The sequence below is a fragment of the Pipistrellus kuhlii genome, unplaced genomic scaffold (assembly GCF_014108245.1).
Source record: "Pipistrellus kuhlii isolate mPipKuh1 unplaced genomic scaffold, mPipKuh1.p scaffold_m20_p_1, whole genome shotgun sequence".
NCBI lineage: Eukaryota > Metazoa > Chordata > Mammalia > Chiroptera > Vespertilionidae > Pipistrellus > Pipistrellus kuhlii.
Genome location: NW_023425404.1, coordinates 53,434,580 through 53,447,632, shown reverse-complemented (window position 1 = coordinate 53,447,632; position 13,053 = coordinate 53,434,580). Strand labels below are relative to the sequence as shown.

The following is a 13,053-nucleotide window of genomic DNA, read 5'->3' as shown; positions in this document are numbered from 1 at the left end:
TGTTTCAAGGGATGTTGTAAGGACTAAATACTATAATGATCATAACGTACTTAATACAATGCCTACACATGAGCTTATTGTGGTAGTAGCAGCAGCCGCCATGGGCGGAAGCAATGCAATTTCTTATCACGTCCTCCTCAGTATATATGCTATTCTTCCCATAACAAATATTTCTACTGACTTGCTCTTTGTGTGCCTCCCTCCCCCCTCCCCCCCGCAGCAGTTTGTGTGGGTCAGGGGCTGCACCCACCTTCCCAGGGCAGGCCGAGTTAGGGGTGCTTCTGGTTGTAGACCTGAAGCAGGCTGTCCCCCAGATGGCCAGAACTCAAGAAGCTGAGTGCCAGCCTCCCACCACCACAGCCCCCACAGCTGATGAGGCAGAGTCAAGAGCAGGAGCTGTCCATCAGTCTGTATGTCCAACTGTGGCTCCAAATCCAGCCACCCTCCACAGGCTGAGAGTTGAGTAGGAATGGAGGAACAAGGCTGGATGGCAGGTGCTGAGGTTCTGATTCCTCATGTAGGGGAGGACAGACAATCGAGAGATTTCTGTAGAAGTCCTGGAGGGAGATGTTGCCTGTCCTCCCAAACCAAGCCCTTATAGAATCACAGAAGGGAACATCTGGGACTGAGAGGTGGAAAAGATCCGGTCCCATGTGTGTTTCCTTTGAAGTGCCATTTGGACCAAACTTTCTTGGAGATGCGCTGAGTGAATACTGGAGTATTCTCAAGAAACCCAGATTTTAATCTCCAACGGAGGAAAGATTTTTGCTGTGTGACCTAGGCAAGTTACCTGAGCTCTCTAATCTGTTAGCTTTTGATCGTTCCTAAGATTCCTTCCAGCTCTAAAAATCTTTCTTTTTCCCATCAGAAGGGTCATCCTTGTCGCGTTTATCTCCCACCTTCCCTCTGGGAGGTGCCAAACCTAGAGATAGGAGCTGCAGATGGCAGGAGAGGACCGGCCCCTCCCGCAGCAGGTACTCTCAGACACGGTCCGCATCTTCCCTGCCTCTGCCTCTCCGTCTGCGAAATGAACCCATCGTCCTAAGTGTGATGAAAGTGAGACGATGTCCTTCTCCAGGCGGGCTGGTGCCTTGCACATAAGGAAGGCCCTTGGGAAGACTGCCTGTTTCTGTCCTTATTCCTGCTCTCGTCCATCTTTTTATCAGGACCTGGGCAAAGCCACCGGGAACAAGCCCCTCAGACGCTGTGGATAACAGGCCGTCAGTGAGAACAGGGCATGTGTTGGGAGACACACGCAGGATCACAACACCCCCCTAACCTGCTGGAGTCAAGGTGAGATGAACATGGCTTCACTGAGAGATCTGGGCTTGGCTCCAAGGCACCGGCTGTGCAAGGACAGTGGGGGAAGTGGTGGCTTAGCAGAAGCAAGTGTGAATAAAACTGAGGGTTTTTGCTGACAGCCAGCTCCGTATGAGTCAAAGGAAAAGGCTGCCAGAAAAGCGGACAGACTCTGAGGCTGCTGAATTGAAGTCGAACACCGAGCCCAGGGACTCTCCATCTTGCTGTCAACCAGCATCACCTGGGAAGCTCTGGTAACACAGTGTGTCCTTGCTGTGCCCAGGCCCTCTGAATCGGGACCTGGGATGGGAGAGGGGGAAGAAGGTGAGGAATCTGTATTTCCCACGTTTCACCTTGGTTCCAATGTGCAGTCAGAGCTCTAGAGCCAAGGAAGATGCAGTCACATTCTTGTTCCTGTCCTGTCTCGTGTACTCAGGGACTTCCGTTGGGTTGCTTTATCGTGGGGGAACGAACAGCAGGGGGGCATTTGGAGGAGGACAGCCAGGACATAGGATGCACACAACACTCCGTGAGGACTGGCGGAGGGACCATGGCTCAGAAGACTCAGGTGGCCAGGAGGTCCACCTCCAGATGGATGAGACTTGTTCTCCTGGGTCCCCAAGGTTAGAATCTTAGGTGACGTAGGTGACTGTCTTAGCTCAGGTATCTCAGGAAGCATTATGAGGAAAGGGTTTTCTTGCAGAAAGTTCATTGGGAGGCACTCTCAGAAACAACACGGCATTGAGGAAGTGAAGGAGTCAGGACTGAGCAGAGTAATACATTGATCAGTGATGCAGTCACACAAGGGACGCCTCCGAGGGGCCTCTGGGTGCAGATTATCCCTAGGAAGAGCGCCTGGAGGAGGGGCAATAGTTCCTCCTACTCACCGTCCAGTAAGATTCCCGGAGAAAACAGTCACTGGAATTCTGGAGGGGCTGTTTCCACACAAAGTCAACTTCCCATACGAAGCTAAGCCATGTCCAGGGGCCACTGCTGCAGTTGCTGTGGACATCACCCAGGTCCTGTATCTGTGACCAAGAAACTTAACCCCAAATTGCCAGGAGTGCTGGCGGCCGGCCCGGGGGGCTTACAGCTCAATCGCGCCCTGAGCACTTCCAAAGGGAGCTGCCTGGCCCAGCTTCCTGAGCGGGGACCATCCGCCTGGCCAATGTGGGGACGCCAAGGTCCAGCCCTCTTGCCTCAGGTGGGCCAGGTCTGAAGCGTCATCCCAACTCCAGAGACCCCTGTAGGGGTGTCCTTTGCTGTGACTGCATCACTGACCAATGCATTCATCTGCTCCATCCTGACTCCCCGCTACTGCAGCCCGGCTTGGTGTCACTGATATTCAGCATTCTCCCTGCCCCGTTACCCAGTTTAGAGTCTCTTTACTTCAGTTTGCACCTCTGCTGGTGCGTTCCTGAGGGATTTGGGTGCCCAATCACCAGCCCCTTCTCAACCCAGGCTTCTGAATTTGTCTGCTTACTATAAACGTTGGGCCAGGGAGTATCAAGAGACACTCAGGAGCATCACCTGCGTGCCAAACATAGTCTTTCCTAACCCTGCTGTGCAGCAGCAGCCCTGTGTTTTCTAAAGGACCAGGGTCACCTATCCCTGCCAGGAAGTGACTCCTTTCTTTGCCTGCTGGTCTCTTGGCACAAGGGGTCTGAAGGATGAAAAACAGCCACACTGAACATTTATGGGATCCTTGTTCTGTCCCCCGCCTCTGGGACTCAGATTCTCTAAACCACAGAGCCTGGAACTGCAGGAACAGGAACCACAAAACCCACCCCTTCCCCAAGGGTCACTGGGAGTGATGGTGAGGGAGGTCATTCCTCCTCCTAGACCTCTGTATGTCAGCTATTGAGCCATAGCCCAGATGATAGTTATTGGGTGGAGTGCATACTTCATGCCGAGCACATTGTACTCAAGTGGTGCTTCAGCTGCACCTTTGAAAGGCGGTTCTTTTGCTCTATCAGCTCTATTCACCAGTGGGCAGCAAAGTATGTGATGTGCCCGGACAATTATATGACCACTCTTTTGCTAGAAAGTGGGACTCTCGATCTGATGCAACATTATGTGAGAACCAAACACTCTTTCAGCCCTTGGAGAGTAGTGCTGGTTGAGACCTTTAGCAAGAATGTATGCCCATTCAAGTCAAGATGGGTCTCCAACCCCTCCAGAGTACCCACCTGATAGGTTGTTGTGAGACAAGGAACAGTAAGTACCTAGAGCACATTAGGGCGTGGATGGTGCTGCTGTTATCACTGGTCAGAGCTTTCCAAGGCTGACCAGTGATACACGATCATGGAGGGTCTTTTAGTTGATGCTCCATAAGGATGGCATTCTAGAGACCATTGGAGTATTTACAAAAAAATAACCTTCTGGCCGAAACTGGTTTGGCTCAGTGGATAGAGCGTCTGCCTGCGGACTGAAAGGTCCCGGGTTCGATTCCGGTCAAAGGCATGTACCTTGGTTGCGGGCACATCCTCAGTGGGGGGCGTGCAAGAGGCAGCTGATCGATGGTTCTCTCTCATCGATGTTTCTAACTATCCCTCTCCTTTCCTCTCTGTAAAAAAAATCAATAATATATATATATATTTTTTAAATGACCTTCTGAGCCATTTCTGTCCCCACCCTGCCTTGATGCTGATTTCGCTCCCTCTCCTCCCTTAGTGGGGGAGAGGCACTTAAGGAAGCATATTCACCTTCAGGCCACTAGGGGGCCATTTAGTTGCCTGCAGCAAGAATACACTAATGGTTTCTTAATGGCTCAAGCACCAGGGAGATCAGGCTCAATTATATCTGAAAGCTATTTGAGTTCTGGGGTAAAAGACACTATGTAAATCCAGATAATAAATAGGGCTTATTGATAGGTTAAAGAATCTGGCACTGTTTAGTTTAGAGAAAAATAGGCTGAGAGGATTTGAATAAGTGCTTCTCAAGTACGCTTATTCTTTAGTATAGAAAAGAATTGCATGCTGTTTTCCACTCCACTGAGAACTAAGCAAGAAGAAAGAAGTTTTAATTTGCAACAGAAGAAATACCGGGTGAATTCCAGGAGGAGGCTTTACCTGGAATCTTTCCGAATAATTTACCTTGTATGGTTGGTATGATCAGTCCTGCCAGGAAAGCCAGAGAGCAGGGGAGAGGAGAGGACAACATTCAGAGGCAATTCAGGGATTTTAACTCAGCAGCCCCCTGTGGCTGACCTGGGAGCAGGATGGGAAGGAGTGGTTGTCTTTCCCCCATCGGCCCAGCAGAAGACAACACACACTCCGAACGGCCAACGTTCTTGAAATTCCTCAGAAAGTGAAAAGGCAGGCTGTTCTGGAAATAGCATCCAGTTGGCCACTGTTAGTGGCAGGCTCACAGCTGGGCCTCAGGAATGGGAGTGAGGGGTGGGGTTATAGGCCTTTGGCTCCCTCGGCCATCAGCACACTCTGTTCCGGTAGCCGCCTGACTTCTGTGTGTAATTGGTCAGGACTGTTCAGCGGCTAAGACGCTGCCTCGGGGAGCAGGCAGGGTCCACCGTCACAGAGAATGTCTACGGGAGCTGAAGAGAGCTCCACAGGACCTGGTGCAGGAGGTCCTAGGGTCCATGGGGCATTTACAAAAGATGGTCTTTTGGGCCCTTTCGGTCCCCACCCTGCCTTGATTCTCTGACTTCTCTCACTAGGCCTATCCTAGCACGGGCAGGACAGCAGCGTTGCGAAGGGGATTCCCCATCATAGGGCCTGTGTCTGGAAACCATAGGTCTCCCGTGGAGGATGAGGGAAATGGGAAAGGAGAGAGGGTCCTGCCCCAGAGTCAGAAGCGAAGTCAGGCTCGCATCTGCAGGGGCAGGAGTTGGGAGGAAGCTGTTCACCCACAGAAGCCCATCAGGACCACGGTCCTCTCCCCACACGGGTACAGTCTCCCACACCCAGGTGGTCCATACACCTGGTTCTGGGAACATAGGAAGTAGAATTCAAGGAGGAGGGACCTAGAAATTCTGGAAAGTCTTATAAAGAGAGAATAGGAAGAAGAGAAGGCAGGAGCGGGGAGGGCAGAGGAGGGGGAAGACTCAGGGAAAGGCGTCTGCTGAAGAGTCCGAGCTGGGAGAGGGATCCTCAGAATCGACCAGAGGACAAACTTCACAAGAGAATGGGGTGGGGATGGGAGCGAGGGAACAAACGCCCATGCTCTGCGGCCGGGAGAGGATGCGAGATGGGAAAAGCTCTTGCAGCCGCGCCACGGGCTCGATGCAGCCCCTCGGCCTGGGGTCGGAAGCTCCCGACAGCGGGAGGACACCTGTTGCAAACTTTGGCACTAAGATGGGAGGCGAGCCTGGAGAGCGAGCCTAGCACGTGGTACTGGCCCGGGAGCTCTGGGCACCCTGACCGGGGCCCTAAGAGGACAAGGAGTCGGACGGATTTCAGCGAAGCCCCGAAGCCCGGGCGGGACGGGAAGGGGAAAGGGAGTGAGGCCTGGGGTGGGGTGGGGGGGAGGGGCGCGACCTGCCGGGAGCTGGGCGCGCGGGGCCGGTCCTCGCCTGCCTGCGGGGCGGGGGCTGGAGCCGCCGGGTGCAAAGGGGCCTGGACTGCCACGTGGATCAGGGCGCGCGCCGGGAGCACGCACGTGCTGTCAGCCCCCCCCCCCCCCCCCACTCCGGGGCGCACCGAGGCCTGGGGCCCACGCTGGTGCTGCCGTTCCTCCTCGGGACCGTCGGCCGGGAGGAGAGTCGCCAGCTCCGCACTCCGCCCCCCCTCCCCGCCCCTTTCCTGTCCGCTCTCCTCCCTACGGGACGCAGGTCCCCCTTTAAAGCAGCACCGGAGCCCCCCCTCGCGGGCGGCGGGCGCGGGTCTGCGGCCCCTTTAAGACCAGCCTCCTTTAACCCTCTCGCCCCCGGGCGCCCGGCTGGCTCGCGGCGCCGACAGCAGCCCGCCTCCCGCGGCGCTTCCGGACCCGGCGTCGCCCCTTTAAGGGCAGCCCCCCGCGGCGCTCCCGCCCCGGGCCCGGCGCGTCAGGCGGGGGAGCCGGGCTGGAGCAGCGCGGTCGGCGCGGCCACTGGAGACCGAGCGGCCGGCGGCCAGGCAGACGGCGGCGGCGGCGGATGGGGACGCGGAGCCGGGCGGCTGCGGCGGCAGTGGCTGTGGCGGCGGCGGGGAAGCAGCTGACGGGCCGGCGGCGGCGGCGGCGCTGGCGGCGGGGACTGGCCCAGGCCCCGGCCCAGGCGGCGGCGGCGGCAGCGGCAGCGACGCGGCTGGCAGGCTGCGGGCGGGCGGCGTGAGGAGCGCGGCGGAGCGGCCGCGAACCGGGGCGCCCCCGCCCCCCTCGTCCTCCAGGCCGCCAGGCCCCCGCCCGCCGGGGCCGTGGAGCGCCGCGCCCGAGGCCGGGGCTCCCCCATGAAGGAGCGCGACGCGGCCCCGTCCGAGCGGGGCAAGCCGGCCACCTACACCGGGGACAAGAAGGCGAAGATGGCGGCCAAGACCAACAAGAAGTGGGTCCGGCTCGCCACCGTGTTCGCCTACGTGCTGTCCGTGTCGCTGGCGGCCATCGTGCTGGCCGTCTACTACAGCCTCATCTGGCAGCCGGTGGGCGCCGGCTCCTCGGGGGCAGCCGCCGGCCCGCCCCCCGGCGGCGCCAACGCCACCGGCCAGTCCGGGACCTCGGGGGCGGCCGCGGGGCCCAACGCCACCGGCCCGTCCCGCCGCGAGGCGCCGCGCGCCGCGCCCCCGCTGCAGGCGGCCCGGGCCCCGCCGCCCGCGCCCCCGGCCGACGGCCCCCTGGCCCGGCCGCCGCCGCCGCGGGCGCGAGGCCCCGAGGAGGACGAGGAGGAAGCGGCGGCGCCCGGGAGCCGGTGAGGCGCGCGCTCGCCCCTGGGCGGCGGGGAGCCGGGACGCCGGACTGGGCAGCCGGACGGACGGAGAGCCCGCGGGACGGACCCCCGCGCAGCGAACGCCCCCTTCCCCGACGAGCAGCGCCGACCCGCGGGGCGGACGGCCGGCAGCCCGGTCTTCAGCGGAGGGACCTCGGCCGGTCTGGGACTCGGGGGTTCGGTCTTCCCAGGACTGTGCGGCGGCGGTGGCGCCGGGTCTATGAGCCATAAAGGGAGGCGGGGAGCGGGGGGATCCCAGCACCGAACCCTTGTGCGCCGCTGGCAGGGGTGTGTCCTTCGTGCAGGGGTGACCCGGGCTTTCCCCCCTCCCCCCCAAGACTCAGGGGAAAGAGGGAGCCGCACGGGCTCTTGAATCAGCTGAAGCTGTCGGAAGGAGGGAGGGCACCAAAAAAGCAGGGGAGCTCAGGTACGTCAACCTAGTTGCAGTGGCCACGAATGCATTTAATTTATAGATCCCTGTATATAGCTGTGGACAAATGCACCAGGAGTTGTAATTGCATAGTGTGATATATGTCCTCCCACACCCTGCGTGGCTGATGGGGTCAGGCAAAAGGGCTATTTGCTGGGCCCCGGAGTGCAGCTCGGCCACAGGGCACAAACTGTTTTTTTTTTCCATCACCCACTCTTTCCCTCTTTACTTCAGAAATAGGTTTATGCCACACAAAGAGTATAATCACTCTTCGACTTGCTGAAAGGACAGTGGGAACCCTTAGGAGAAGTAGAAGCCGTTTAGGGAGGGTGGGGAGTGTGCGGATCTCTTCCCACCCTAGTGTCCCCACCCGGGAGGTTTCCGGCAGCACCCTAAGTATCTGGCGATGGGCCAGGGAAAAGGGAGAGAGCGATGCCTGCGTGCCTCAGTCTTTGGCCTTCTCACAGTTTTTTAGGAAGAGCAAGCTTTTGTATGTAGAGTAACTCACGAGTGTTTGTTTTATTCCCCTCACCACCACCACCACCACCACCTCCTTAAAATCTTGTCTTGGTCCAGTAGTCATCCCAGCCTTCCCTCTGTCCTGAGCTCGTAGTGACAAGTTAGCCCAGCAATTAGGATGAACTTTGTTGTGAAATCAGAGCTTTGAACACGTCCTCTGGTTTAAAAGATGAATTTACAGCTCGGGATTGTGCTTTGGTAGCCAGGTAATAGACGAGCGGTGGCAAGGTCATGACCCCTCCTGATAGACTCCTGTGCTTTTTCTGAGATGAGAAACATCAAGGGGAATGACACTGGGCCAGAGCTCTGGGGCAGCGAGAATTATGCATCCTCAATTAGGATTCCATCTCCTTCTGCCACTTGCTTTTAGGCAATTGAGTGTGGGTATGACAAGATACCAAAACCCTTAATGTTTCCTTTTTTGGGAAATGAGGCACCTTTTTATAAAAAGGACAAATATAGCCACCTGAGCCCTGAAACAGTTTGTCTCTCCAGTTTTCTGGCCTGCACTCTAGTTAGCGCTGATCCAAGGACGCGCAGCCTTGCTTTAAGCCATGTCCTGTTGTGGGCAAGAAAACTGCAGCTGAGCTGTCAGCCTGGGGCGGGCTGGCAGCACCCCTCGGTGTCTTGCTGGAAGAGATTTCTGAGCAGCTGACTTGACTTCAGTCATTAGAAAGCCTCTGAGGCCTTTTAAATTTCTGGTGGGGCCCTATGGGGGAGAAACATAAAATGCCACTTTATAACTTCAATAATAGCCTGTACTTTATATTTATTGTGTGGATTTTTAGCCCTCTATTTTAATAATTTATAAATGGATCTCTTATCCCAAGAATTCTTTGAACTTGCAGGAGAACATCTGGGTGTCCAGCCTCCCTGTCCCCATCCCGACCCCTGTGTTCTGGGCTGTCGGATCCACCCTGGGACGGATCAGAGTCTAGAGACCACTCACGGGCCCAGCTGCTGGCCTCCTGACTCTAAAGCCTTCACTGGAACCGGACATTAGTTCCAGCCCTCGCTGTGAACATGACCAGAGACATTATTTATAATGCAGCCATTTAAGATAAACCTGTACTCAAAAAAAGTCTTGTATATTTTTTAAAAGTTTTATTTTTCAGGTGAACAAAAATACATTCTAAGAACTACGTAAGCCTGTGTAAGTTGTTTCTGTTTTCGGATTTCTTGGGGAAGGAGTAGAAGTTGGAAGAGGAAATGGTCTGAGAGGAGGTGGATGGGCGCTGGTAAATAGCTGTCGGAGGCAAAAACAATTGCCCTAATGTTCTCTGCCGGATAGCTTGACTGAACTGATTAGTCAAGGGTGGCGAGATCCATCTTAGTCGGGAAGCAGTGATGGGGTTGGCAGGACAGTGATATCTAACTTTAAAAGGTTGGGGGGCGGGGGGGGGGGGGTTCTGCTTTTATAGGATTCTGAACAGATGCCTCGCTGAAGAAGCTAAGGGATCAGCCACCATGCATATTAAGAATTATTGCAAATATTGAGCTGGCTGAGAGCTGAGGTGAGGATAATCCGCATGATAACACCACTCTTCGCAGCTTTAAACAAACCGTTGGCCCCTAGATAGTTCAGGAAATGCTAACACCAGGAAAGACACACTGCTCCAGGAGGCTGCAGCGCTGGTCAGGGCTTTGTCTAAATGGAGAAGGGGAGAGAGTCAACTGCTGAGAGAACTTTAGATTGCTCCAAAGGTGAGGCTTTTCCACCCCCTAATGCAAACAATAAGAGGCATGCGGGTGAAAAGCACAAAACTAAGGGATTAGTTATGCCGCAAAATACATGGCAAGCAATTGAGCTCGGCTCATTATTGGACGGCGCTGCCCAGTACACAGCCAAAAGCCAGTGTTGGTGGGGCCCCCTGGGGCCTGCACTTCTGCAGAGCGGCTGGGGGGTGGCTGCTGTTCTTTTACATCACCTTGTAGTCTGCAGGGGAGCCGGGAAAGTCCGCCCTCCTTTTATTCCCCTCTTCAGCCTACACAATGGCTTTCTGTGAGGGGGCTCGGGAAGGCAGAGCCAGAGCCGAAGGGGGCGGGAGCGTTTTGTGGCTCTGGGCAGGCTCCCTCTCCGTGGATGGTGACGTGTGGCTTTTGCTGCTGCACCGGCTTCTCACGGTGGGCCCTGCAGCAGGCTGTGTGGCAGGGGCCTGCCAGCTGACGGGATGGGCACCATTCCACCAGAACCAAACCCAGCTGGTGGGGGCAGTGGTCTCAATAGTGGTCTCTTTTCGAGGGTGAGACATTATCTGCAAAATTGTCCTACAGCTGTTGAATCAGAAAGGAGGGATTTGTGCAGAGGCTGTTCCTTTCCTTCAACTAACTGCTTTGTACCTGCACCACGAGGATAATTTCTCCGTGTTTGCTTGTATTGACGTTACTGCTGTGCACGTATTCCCTGACAGCCTGAGTGGGAAGAGATAGATAACCCGCTTTTGAAAGAAATTTTGGAGGGTGAGGGGCCAGGAGTTTGCTAAGCCAGTTACACTGAGTTGGAGTGAGTATCATTTCTCTCCCCCAGGGAATGCTGAGGTACGAAAAGTGTTTCTCCGAAGTTTTAAGCAGAAGAAATGTTTTTCTTCCTAAGCTCTAGGTTTCTGCACAGTATGAGGCCATTTTCTGCCTACCTTGTCTTTCAGTTTTCACTGGGGAATGCTAAGATACTGTGTTCTTCGGTTGAGTATTTATATCCTGTTTTGAAATGCTGAGGGAGAGCATCTACTTGTTTCTACATGCTTCTTCGGGGAACTGAAAGGTCAGCTCCTAAGCTGTATGGCTACCACAGCTTCTTAAAAGGGGGGAATCATTGTCCTTCCCTTCCTGTTTGCAGAGAAAAGAGGTATTTCTGGGATGGCAATTGCATTAACAAAAGGGTTACAGGGGCTGTGTGTGTGTGTGTGTGTGTGTGTGTGTGTGTGTTGTGTTTTGGTCTCTGGGCTGAGACACAGGCTAAGCTGGCCCTGGCCTGGTCGTAGGTGCGCTGAGTTTGTTGCTCACCTGGTCAATCACTGTGTTGGACAGCCTTGTTCCCGTGTCATTGTGGTGTCAAGGTCCTATTTCACTGTGGACCCACACCCACAGCCCATAATCTGCTTCAGGGGAATGGACTGATGACGGAAGAGAATACACACACACACACACACACCCCCAATCACAGCTGCGCTGGCCATGCCAGCCGTGTTTTCTGCCTTTGTGGGCTGTGGGCTGGGCCTGCCTGTTCTTTCCGGCTCCAGGAGCCACAGCTGTATTCCATGAGGTGCTGAATGGAGGCAACACGGAATGTGTGACCCGCTCATTGTCTCCTGGTTCTGACCCTTTATGCCGGATGTTAAGCTATAAAAACACCTACTCCATTAGCAGTTTTACCTGATGACGTAGCCTGTGGGTTTCTCCTGCCAGAAAACCTATGTTCCTCGTTCTGCTCTTTGTTCCCTCCAGTATCTGATTTTAAGAATACAAAAACAAAACCTTTTTTTTAATCGCACAGCCCAGCTCTCCATCCTAAGTACAGAAACAGCTATGCTCCCATGATGCTTGGGAGCCACCTGGTCGGTGAGGAGCACAGGTCCCTGTGCTACTCTACACGACCGGACAGCTACCATACCGTTCGCACCCTCAAGGACTTGACAGTCATGCCAGCAAGAGTCTACCGTAGTCATCGCCCTGTTTTCTTAACTTCAGTTATCTGTTTTGGCTAATAGCTTATCAGGTAAACAGCAGTAAGATTCTAACTTACTTCCCATAAACCACTACCATTAATTCAAGAACTATTTATGTAGTGCCTACAGTGTGACAAGTGAGCCTCAAACATCCCAAAGCCAACTTGTCCAAAAAAGCAATTATGTTGATTACCAAGGATTTGCTTTTAAATATACCTCTCGGCTACCTCCGTAGCATCCTGAGTCACGAGTTGAGTCTCCCCGAACTGTGTTCTGGAGGCCACTCGTCCCCGCAGCGCCCTGCTGGTCAGCCTGGGCAGGGTGTGTCCCAGCAGCCAGTGTCTGGTCCGCTGACAGCTCACAGGATCGCAGGGACCCGGGTGGGAGGCCGCATGCTCTTAGGGGGGACTCCTGAATGGGCAACTTGAGGACTCGATGGCATTGGTTATGGCCCTTGAGAGCAAATGGAGGCAATAGAGGTGACAAGGCTTGGAGATCTTGGGAATAAAAGTACCGTGTTCACACATGGGGTAATATGTTTTCAAGGGAATGTCTGTCCCTTTGGGAAAAACCGACGCATGGAAAGAAATGGAAAGGGACAGGTAGAAACCCCCCACCAGGCCCAGACCATCAGCCTGAGCATCCCTGGGAACTTTAGGAATGTCATGTCTTGGGCCCCATCTCAGACCAACTGAGTGAGAAATCCAGGAATGGAGCCCAGCATTGTGCTTGTTTGTTTGTTTGTTTGTTTAATATATATTTTATTGTTTTTTTACAGAGAGGAAGGGAGAGAGAGAGAGAGAGAGAGAGAGAGCTAGAAACATCGATGAGAGAGAAACATCGATCAGCTGCCTCTTGCATACCCCCCACTGGGGATGTGCCCGCAACCAAGGTACATGCCCTTGACTGGAATCGAACCTGGGACCTTTCAGTCCCCAGGCCAATGCTCTATCCACTGAGCCAAACCCTTAGGGCCCAGCATTGTGTTTTAACTAGCCTTCCAGGTGAGTCTGATGCATACTAAAATTGAGAACCACTGGTCCAGCCTTTCCTTCAGAACCTGCAACGGGTGAGGGTATTTCTGTTACTTATTTTGATTTCAGAGAGAGGAAGGGGGAGAGAGCGAAACATCAATGTGAGAAAAACATCAACCAGCTGCCTCCTGCACATGCCGTGACTGGGACTCAAACCCGCCACCTCTTGGTGTACGGGATGATGCCCAACCAACTGAGCCATACAGCCAGGGCTGAGGGTATTTCTGTTTTGACAGATGATTATCAAGG

General features: G+C 54.8%; 1 protein-coding gene across 1 annotated transcript; it reads left to right on the top strand.

The window, feature by feature from the left end:
• Positions 1 to 6,036: 6,036 nt before the first annotated feature.
• INAFM2 (InaF motif containing 2) lies at positions 6,037 to 9,246 on the top strand. The gene is made up of 2 exons (XM_036446165.2): positions 6,037 to 7,583; positions 8,954 to 9,246. Exon 1 carries the CDS (start codon positions 6,684 to 6,686, stop codon positions 7,140 to 7,142), a length of 459 nt encoding a protein of 152 aa, XP_036302058.1. The 5' UTR covers positions 6,037 to 6,683; the 3' UTR covers positions 7,143 to 7,583; positions 8,954 to 9,246.
• The last annotated feature ends 3,807 nt before the right edge of the window (positions 9,247 to 13,053 follow it).

Bases quoted from the DNA above. Each gene is read 5' to 3' on its own strand.
- INAFM2 (XM_036446165.2), top strand. From the start codon at position 6,684: ATGAAGGAGCGCGACGCGGCCCCGTCCGAGCGGGGCAAGCCGGCCACC.